The following is a 9,635-nucleotide window of genomic DNA, read 5'->3' as shown; positions in this document are numbered from 1 at the left end:
CGAGCCCAGCCGAGCCGAGCGCAGCCCGAGCCCAGCCGAGCCGAGCCGAGCCGAGCATCTCCCGCCGCCGCCGCCGCCGCCGCCGCCGCCGCCGCCGCCGCCGCCGTTGCCGCCGCCGCCGCCGCCACCGCCGCCGCCCCGCGCCCCGGGCGCCCACCCCCCACCCTCTCCAGCGCCCCGGCTGCCGGCCAAACCCCCCGACCATGCCCCGTGACCCACAAGCCCCCGCGACCCCCCAGCCCCGCGCCGCCCCGAGCGCCCGCAGCTGTCGCGCCGCCGCGCCAGGCATGCAGGTGAGCGAGAGGGACCCCCCCCCACGCCCCCGCCCGCGGGAGCCCGGCCCTGCCCTTCCCGACTCGGCGCCCTCGGCCCCCCGCCCCTCCCGGCGCGGTCCCTGGCCCGGGCTTCAGCCGCCGGCTCCGAGGCGCGCCTTCTCCGCGGCGCTCTCCATCCCTCCGCGGGTCCCGACTCCATCCTGCCCTCCTGGCGCAGCGGTCACCGGCCCCGCGGCTGCCTCCATCCCGCCTTCGGCTCAGCCCTCGGCTCTGTGCATCCTCCTGCTTCGGGTTCCCTTTCTGCTCTCGGCGCTGCCTGCCTCGCAGCCCCTTCGCTGACCTCCTGGTCCTCGCTTTCCTCCCCACTCCCGCCCTTTCCAGCCTGCCCGGGGAGCGCGGGCCGGTGGGACGGGTGGGCCCGGGGCAGCGCTGGGGATGGGGCCCGGTTCCCCCACCCCAAGGCTCCCGCCCCACCCCCAGCTCGTCTCCTGCGCACAACAGGTCGGTGAGAAGCAAGGAGAGGGTGGGGGTGGCGCGCCAGGCTGGGGACTGCGGGCTTCCTGGAGGGGGTGGCTAAAGGGGATGCAGGGCTCAGGGACTGGAGTTGACGTTGGTTGGGGGGGGATGCATAAGGCTGAGAGGCAAATGAGTCCTGGAGTCAGCTGGCCACAGATGTCCCCGTGAGCCCTTCTCCGCTTCACTGGTTCGCTCTAACCTCCTTCCTCCCTCCCTCGATCCCTCCCTCCAGCTTCCTTCTCTTCGCGTCCCTCTCTCCCTTCAGCCCACCAGGCTCCCATCCCTATATCTTTCCAGAGCTCCATATCCCTTTACATTTGAAGAAACACTTTCCAACTCCTCCATCTTTGCTGCTCCGTTTTCAGTCCCCCTTCCCTTCCTCTTCTCATCTGGTCCTCGGTATGATGTTCTCTCCTTTTCCATTTCCTTTCTCCGCGTCCCTGGTCTTCTCCACCCCTTTTCTCTCTTCCCCTTCCACTCTCTCCACTTCCCGTCCTGCCTAGACATTTCTTTCCCTGTCCTCCTGCCCCTGCCCCTTCTTCCCCTGATCCTGCGACCCCCTCGCTTTCCCTGTTTCCCTCTCTCACCTGTACTCCTAGCTTGTTCTCCCTTCAGCATCCTCCAGGCTTCCAATCTTCTGTACCCACACCCTTCCCAGTCCAACCTCTTTCAGGCGGACTCCTCTCCCTCTTGCCGTGCTCTGTGCCCAGTTCTTCACCTTTCTTTCACCTTTCTCCTCTCCTCAGCCTCTTACCCTTCACCCCCCTCCCCACAGCCCACTTCCCCTTGCCCTTCCCCAGACTTTCCCATCATATTCTCCTGTTATTCTCTGAGAGCACTTAGTGTGCAGATTTAGACCCAGAATCCAGAGGACCCAGGGTGGTGTATCCTCAACCACTCTGGGGAGCCTGGCCCCCCTGGACCCACCCCCTTCAGCTCTGAGAACATGTCCTTCCTCTTTCAAAACCCAACTATCCGGATTCTCCCAGGACTCTACCCAGGAGAGCTACATTTGAGGGGGTGGCCTCTCCCCAGCTCCACCTCCCTTCAGAGAGCACCTATGCATTTGGATGATTTAACATTGAGCAAAAATTATACTCTGTAGTTTCTCTCCCACCCACCTCTGTCTTTCTCTGTTTCTTCTTCTTTTTTTTTTTTTTTTAAGATTTTATTTGACAGAGAGAGACACAGTGAGAGAGGGAACACAAGCAGGGGGAGTGGGAGAGGGAGAAGCAGGCTTCCCAGAGAGCAGGGAGCCTGATATGGGGCTCCATCCCAGGACCCTGGGATCACAACCTGAGCCCAAGGCAGACGCTAACGACTGAGCCACCCAGGTGCCCCTCTTTCTGTTTCTTTCTTTCCATCCCTCCATCCCCTATTTCCCTTCTCCTGAACATGTAGATTCCCCGGGAGAACCGCTTGGGACTCCAAGCAGGCTGGGCAGGCTGCAGTGCTCCCCTTGTGCACTCGCTGCCACACACACATTCACACACTCACTCAGATTGACTTCCTCTTCCCTCCCCCACTCTCAGACTCCCTCCCTAGTGGTAGGTGCTCAAGGAATCACAAGGTTCTTGGCTCTAAATTAAGCTCCAACAAGAGCTTAGAGCTGTGGGCAGAGGAAGTGACAAGGCAGGAAGCCAGAGAAGTAAGAGTAGACCCCGAGGTGGGGAAGTTACAAGGATCTCTGGGCAGTAGTAGATAGGGGCTGGGGGCTAGACAGGAACCACTCTGGGAGATCCCCCCCACCCCCCAGAAGGATGCTAAGCGGCAGCTGACAGCCTCAGAGGATCTGGAGGGCTGATTCGGGTAGGACTGGTGGCTGAATGAGCTGGGGAAGCGCTCAGGGCAGGGTTGGGATGTGACGACCCCCTCTCTCCCCTAGTAAAGTCTGAAAATCTGGGTCACAGCTGAGGAAGAGCTCAGACATGAAGTCCAAGATGTGGTAAGTTTGGCACAGCAGAGGGAGCCTAGAGGCCACTTCTCCTGGGGTCCGGGCCCCTTCCCTCCTAGGTCCACCCTGGGCCTTCCTTCCTGAGGGCCAGACCCTAGGAAGGGAGGAAATGAGGTCAATCTTCCCAAAGCCCACCTGCTTTTCCCGAGAAAGCTGGAGGGAGGCAGCCTGGGACCTCTGGTATGAGCCTGTGCTCCGCACACAATAAGCCCAGGACCAACGGGCTTTGTCTCACCCCCCTTCTCTCCCTTCTTGCAGGCCTGCACTGCTCCTGTCCCACCTCCTCCCTCTTTGGCCACTGCTGTTGCTGCCCCTCCCACCACCTGCTCAAGGTTCCTCCTCCTCCCCTCGAACCCCACCAGCCCCAGCCCGGCCCCCCTGTGCCCGGGGAGGCCCCTCTGCCCCACGCCACGTGTGCGTGTGGGAGCGGGCACCCCCACCAAGCCGATCCCCTCGGGTCCCAAGATCGCGTCGGCAGGTCCTGCCAGGCACTGCACCCCCTGCCACCCCATCTGGCTTTGAGGAGGGGCCACCCTCATCCCAGTACCCCTGGGCTATTGTATGGGGCCCTACAGTGTCTCGAGAGGATGGGGGGGACCCCAACTCTGCCAATCCTGGATTTCTGCCCCTGGACTATGGTTTTGCAGCCCCCCATGGGCTGGCAACCCCACACCCCAACTCAGACTCCATGCGGGGTGATGGAGATGGGCTCATCCTTGGAGAAGCGCCTGCCACCCTGCGGCCATTCCTTTTTGGGACCCATGGGGAAGGTGAGTGTGAGTGGGAGAGGCTGGTAGGGGGCATCGAGGAGTGGGGAGGCTGGTTGAAGGCTCTATGGGCAGCAACAGAGATCTTGTCTGTTAGCTCCTCCCACAAATGTGTCAGGCACTGTGCCAGCACAAGGGCAAAGATGAAACACACTCTGAGCCCTGGAGGGACTCAGGTCCACTGGACAAGACAGATGTGTGAACACTCAGGGATGAGTCAATGTAATAAGTGCTCTAGTAGAGGCACACACAGCATGTTTTTAGGAAAAGAAGGGAGGAAGAGATTACTTTTGCCTGGGGATCAGGACATTGACATTGGAGCTGGACCTTGAAAATGGAGCGGGAGTATTCCATGCAGAAGAACACCTTGAATGAAAGGGACCATGAGGGTGACATTTCTGCTCAAGGAATGCCAAGATAGGGCCAGTTTGGGGGTGGGGCTAGTGCAGAGATGGACATTTCCACCCCTAGTTTCTATGCAGAGAGAGGGGTTCTCTCTGACCTTGGAGCCTCCTCCTCATCACATGTACACAGAAGATTTGGGAACGTGGAGGAAAAGAACTAAAAACTTCAGGGAAAGCTGATGCTAAGAATGAAGGTGGGGGGGGTCAGGAAAGCAGAAAGAGTTGGACATTGTGGATTCAAATGGCAACACTCCGCAAGCTTATTGAACCCGCAACCTAATCCCATACCCCACCCCCTCTTGGCTCCTACCACCTCAGGCCTCCCTAAAACTTTCTCCCCCCCGAATCAGGTGTGGACCCCCAGCTCTATGTCACAATTACAATCTCCATCATTATTGTTCTCGTGGCCACTGGCATCATCTTCAAGTTCTGGTAAGCTGCAGGGAGGAGGGTGCTGGCAGATGGGGACCTAAGTTTGGCAATGTTTGGCTGGAAGGAGGGCAGGAGCAAGGGCAGCATTTTTTCTGGAGGTGGGCTAGGAAGTGGTGGATTTAAGCAAGAAAAACCTTGGGAAAAGGTGGTAAGGATTTGGGTGGGGGAGACAGTGAGAAATCAGGGCAAATTCCTTTTCCCAGGGAAATACAGGGATAATGGGAGAGGGAGGGGAATTATTTATGCCTTGGTGGGCATCCCTTGTCCCCATTTCCTCCAAGACAGAGAAAACTGACCCATTCTGCAGAGCCCCTTCTTGGGACTGCCTGGGGAGGAGGGAGAAAGTCTGGAGGTTTCTTTGCACGCATTTAATAATGGGTCACTCAGTCCTTCACACTTTGCTGAGAGAATCATTAGACTCAGGTGTCCAGGTCATTAGCTGATTTTGAACTAGAACTAAACCTTCCAGGCGCCTGCTGAGGAGAGAAATGGCTCTTCTGGGTATGTATGGGGGAGGGGGCAATTCTGGGGGACTCTGTGTTGATGGGGAGGAGGTACTGATTCTGCGGGTCTGGACCAGGTCCGGAGGATGGTTTACATCCCTGAACCCTCTGCGGGATAGGAAAAGTAGCTTTATGGACACTCAGTCTCCAGATATTTGATATAGGGAACCGGTAAGAGGCCAGTTTCTCTGCTGTAGGGATGTTGGAGTGTCTGAGGGAGGCTGGGCGTCACCAGCACCGCAGGCCCGGGATGGGGGCTTCTTAAATGTGTGAGAGAACCTCTTTCCTTCCTGTGTACCAGCTGGGACCGAAGCCAGAAGCGGCGCAGGCCCTCTGGGCAGCAAGGTGCCCTGAGGCAGGAAGAGAGCCAGCAGCCGCTGACAGACCTGTCCCCAGCTGGGGTCACTGTGCTGGGGGCCTTTGGGGACTCGCCTACCCCCACCCCTGACCATGAGGAGCCCCGAGGGGGACCCCGGCCTGGGATGCCCCAGCCCAAGGGGGCTCCAGCCTTCCAGTTGAACCGGTGAGGGCAGGGGCAAAGGGCTGGGAGGGCTGGGAGGTAAGGCAACTTTGGTCCAGAGCCTTGGTTGGGGGTGTTCCCTCCTGGGTGGGTGGGGAGGAGGTAGACCTAGACCCCACACAGCCCCTGGCCCTCCCTAGGACTGGACCAGGTCCTCTCTAGGGGACCCTTCCTTCTGCTCTCTGTGGATCTCTGTCCTATTCTCATGCTGTCATTTAACTCAACTCTGCCCTCTTACCCTGGAGTCCCTTTTTTGCCTTGGACTTCCCTTCGATTCTGGCTTACCCAGTGGTTCCTGACTGTGCCCTTTCCCTCTTCCTCTCAGGATTCCCCTGGTGAATCTGTGATGCCCCCCAGTGTCGGGGTGCCGCCAAGCAGGAGGCCAAGGGGCCGACATAGCCCCCAACCCACTGAGGGTGGGGCAGCTGTGGGAGCTGGGGCCACAGGGGCTCCTGGCTCCTGCCCTTGCACACCACCCCGGAACCCTCACTGGCCCCACAGGCGATCCTACCTGCCCACCCTCCTTTAGGTGGGGGGCCTCACATATTTGTGGCTTCTGGTCCCCCATCCCCTCCCTTGCACACTCACATGAAAGCCTTGCACACTCACCTCCACCCTCCTGGGCCATCGCACACACTTGTACTCTTGTACAGCCAGTCTGCACCTTCTCTCCACCCACACCGCCCCTCCCCATCCCTCGCGTTCGCCCTTTGTTTCACACTCTTCACTCTCTCTTCCTCCCACATTCCAGGCTCAGCTCAGTCACTCAGTGGTCAGTGGGTGACTCTCTGTTACCTCTCACTCGCATTTCCTGGCCCCATGTTGTGGTGTTGTGTGTTGTGCTCACACTCTCCCTCATGAACACCCACTGATCTAGTTTCTGTGGCCCCCGCATGCTGCCCCAGAGGTGGGTGGGAGGTGAGCTGGGGGCTTCTCATGCCCCCATCTGTCATGGTCCCATCCCATTCCATGTCATGTGTTTCATTGTCTCCCCCATCCCACTCCAAGGGCGTGCTCATTACCCTGAGGGCTCCCCCATGGGAATGGGGGTAGTGAGGCCCCAAACTCCTCCCCCCCAACTGCTAAATTCTGTTGTCTGGGAGATGGGTATTGGGGAGTCACCTGCTGCACTACATGAGAAAGGGGCTCCCATTCGCCCTTCCCTTCCTCCTGAGTCCCTTTGTCTCGTCTGTCCTGGCTGTCCATGTGTGGGTCACTCCCTGGAATTCAGAGTCCCTGAGCCAGTCCTCCACTTCCAGGCCTCCCTGAGGGTCTCCCTAACTCCACCTGGGCTGCCAGGGACTGGGGCCAGCTGGTTCAAGGCCATCGGGAGCTCTGCCTCCCAATCTATCCCTCCCCTTCCTGGCCTCCCTCACACTCCTCCTCCCTGCCCTCCTTGGTTTTTTCACTTCTCCCTCCTTTTGCCTGTCCTCCCCCTTCCCCTCACATTTGTCCCCACGTCTCACCATTTTTCCACCTTCCTCCCTTCTCCCTCTCTTACCTGGCTCCTATGCTGTGATATATATTTTTGTATTATCTCTTTCTTCTTGTGGTGATAATCTTGAATTCTTGTGGGATGTAAGTTTCAAAATTTTCAAATAAAGCCTTTGCAAGATACTGGAGACCCCTGGTTCTGCTTACGAACCCTGAAGAGAGGAGAGGGAGGAGGCAACAGGCAACCAAGAAGGGAGGAAAAGAAGGATGGGGGGTTGGAGGGAAACCTTTAAGATTCAGTGTGAACTGGCCTGCTCTGACCTGGAGTTAGGGTTCCTGGGCTTTTTTTTTTTAAGTGGGGGTAGGGGCAGAGGGAGAGGGAGCAAGAGAATCTTAAGCAGACTCCCAGCCCAGTGGGAAGCCTGACGTGGGGCTTGATCTCATGACCCTGGGATCATGACCTGAGTCGAAATCAAGAGTCAGGCGCTTAACTGACTGAGCGACCCAGGTGCCCCTTGGGCTTTAACTTGGGAGAGAATGGAAGGGAGAAACTGAAGGGAGCAGCCAGAGCAAGAGAAACTAGAGTGGCTTGCTCGTTACTTGCCAGTGAAGGTCAAGAGAGACCATGAGAAAGGAGACAGAGAAAAGGGACAGGCAATGAAGCAAGCAAGAAAAGGAGGAGAGAGCGGATAAGACATGGAGGGTAAGGAGCGAAAAGAGGAGAGAAAAATGGAGTAAAGAGGAAGAGGTGAGAGGGGAGGGACCACAGGAAAGAGGCTGCCCTGCTTGGTTTATTTTCTGTCTTGCTCCCTAACACCCCCATCTACAGCTGCCCCCCAAAAGCTGTGTAGCATTAGAACCCCTGTGGTTAACTCCTTAGCTTTCCCCACACTGCCCTCTCTGAAAGAGAGGCACTGCTAGGGTGTGGGATTGGAATCAAGGGGTATGTTTGGGGGAGGGAACATAGGCTGCCCAGCTGGGATCAATCACCTCTGAGCCCCCCATTCTAGGTTTGGCTCTAGTGACAGCCCTGCAAAAGCCCACACATCAGCCTCTCAGCTGTTGCTAGGCTCTGTTGCCATGGTAACCACCCAGGTCCCATTTCTCCCCCCCCCCGCCCCCATCTGTGCCCCACTTGCTCCCTGGAAATGGGGAGATCCAGGGAGGAGACTGTAGTGAGCGAGTCTGGGCTGCCCCAGACTCTGAATGCCTCCAAGTATTTATCTTTGCAGCTAGAATTAGGAGTGTATAGGTGTTGGTAGGTGTGTGTTTTAGGTGTTGGGGAGCTTTACTGTCTACTCAAGGAAGTGTGGTTGAATCCATATAGCACACAATGGTGAGTGGGGAGGAGGGAGCATATTTCTCAGGACCAGAGCAGTGTATACTTTCAGGGCATCAGTCTCCCTAAGGAAAACAGAGTGCTACAGAGGAAAAAGGCAGAGCAGGGGCAAGGAGTGATGAATCAACTAAAAGCAGAGGTGCAAAGCCAACAAGCTGCTGAGGAGGGCTACGGGTCAACCCAGTGGGGCCTGTAGAGATCCCAGCAGCAGCTGGTGGCGGGAGAGGGCTGGATGGAACATGAGGGTGCAGGAAGAGGTGCTGAGGACATGGGTCGGGGGCAGTAAGGGAGAGATCTGAGGTGGATGGGAGAAGAAGCCTCACTAACCTTTCCCTTCTTTCCCCCGAAGAATCTTCTCTTTGTCAGGTGGGGGGGGGGGCAAAAAAGAGCACTGGCTTAGAAGGGAAGGAGCTCAAGTGCCTGGAGAGCACACTGGGGCTCTATCACCCTCTGCAACTGTAGTTCTTCTGAGGGACAGTGTGACCCCGAGGCTCACCCATATGCAAAAGGCATGCATGAAGGCCCCTAATGAAGAGGGAATTAATTATTGCCTGATTAGCCTGCTGTTTCTCTAAATTTAAATAAATTAAAATACACCACCAAGACACTGGGAAATCCTCACCTGTTCCTTCTCCCTTAAATGCCCTCCTTCCCCATGGAAAGTCAGATGGCAGGGAAAGACAGGAGAAAGGAGACGCCCTAGTCTTCCCAGTTGTCCTAAAGGAAATATCCCAAACTACATCACATTGTCAGGATAACCACGAAGAGTTGGGAGGCCCTGGGGAACAGATCCTAACCTCTCTTATGAAACTGAAACAGACTATGGGGCCTTTGGAGGTCTTTGAAGGTTGCAAGAGGTAGAGCAGAGAGTCACTGCTTAGTGAGAGACCAAAAATACAAAAAAATGGTCACACTACCCTTTTGGTTCTTGGAGGCCACACATCACAAGCACCACTGGGACCAGCATCCCTCATCACTGTACTTTCTTTGCCTCCTGAGCTGTGCATCAGATGACTCAGCCAGGCTTCTCTTAAGCATTTTTCTGGAATGCTTACCATTATGGCTCAGACCAAACCAGGAAATGGGGAAGCCCCCAGGAGGAGGGATCTCCCAGGCAGAGCTCAGGGTGTGGAAGTGATTCAAGATGGAAACAGTGTGCCAGCTGGAAAACCCCAGGCTAAAATTAACAGCCCTCCTCCCCCTACGCCCCACATTTATCTCTAAAGCTCTTCTGTAAGGAGTTCAAAGCACTTAAAAAACTGGCTTCTTATACCAAGGGCAGGAGCAGGGCTGACAGTTGGAGACACTGAGGCTCAGGGAGTACCAGTTAATGAAAATAGGAAAAGAATAAGAGGACCACCGGGACTTAGAGTGATTACAACGATTTTGCTCCCACTTCTTTACCTCAGCCCCCAAAGTCGACATTTCTGGAATTAGCCATTTCTAACCCATGCAGCAACTAGGTTTGGTCACATCTGAGCCCTTAAGATC

At 56.7% G+C, this 9,635-nt stretch overlaps 1 protein-coding gene across 3 annotated transcripts; it reads left to right on the top strand.

The window, feature by feature from the left end:
• Positions 1-226: 226 nt before the first annotated feature.
• Positions 227-6,972, top strand: PIANP (PILR alpha associated neural protein). 3 transcript variants are annotated; one of them, XM_028120975.2, is made up of 6 exons: positions 227-293; positions 2,677-2,736; positions 3,004-3,515; positions 4,267-4,348; positions 5,153-5,374; positions 5,697-6,972. In XM_028120975.2, the coding sequence occupies exons 2-6, from the start codon at positions 2,720-2,722 to the stop codon at positions 5,716-5,718; spliced, it is 855 nt and encodes a 284-aa protein (XP_027976776.1). In that variant the 5' UTR covers positions 227-293; positions 2,677-2,719; the 3' UTR covers positions 5,719-6,972. The 3 variants fall into 3 exon arrangements, with proteins under 3 accessions (XP_027976776.1, XP_027976774.1, XP_027976775.1); XM_028120973.2 differs by lacking the exon at positions 227-293 and adding an exon at positions 2,543-2,600; XM_028120974.2 differs by lacking the exon at positions 227-293 and having other exon boundaries at positions 2,572-2,736.
• Positions 6,973-9,635: the final 2,663 nt, after the last annotated feature.

Source organism: Eumetopias jubatus, unplaced genomic scaffold (genome assembly GCF_037043125.1).
Source record: "Eumetopias jubatus isolate StellerSeaLion01/CBP00866 unplaced genomic scaffold, mEumJub1_p1.0 scaffold_8, whole genome shotgun sequence".
Classification (NCBI taxonomy): domain Eukaryota; kingdom Metazoa; phylum Chordata; class Mammalia; order Carnivora; family Otariidae; genus Eumetopias; species Eumetopias jubatus.
This window is presented reverse-complemented; position numbering and strand designations above follow the sequence as displayed.

Bases quoted from the DNA above. Each gene is read 5' to 3' on its own strand.
- PIANP (XM_028120975.2), top strand. The intron at 3,516-4,266 runs GTGAGTGTGAGT...CCCCCGAATCAG, and splicing joins TTTTGGGACCCATGGGGAAG to GTGTGGACCCCCAGCTCTAT. The intron at 5,375-5,696 runs GTGAGGGCAGGG...TCTTCCTCTCAG, and splicing joins CCAGCCTTCCAGTTGAACCG to GATTCCCCTGGTGAATCTGT.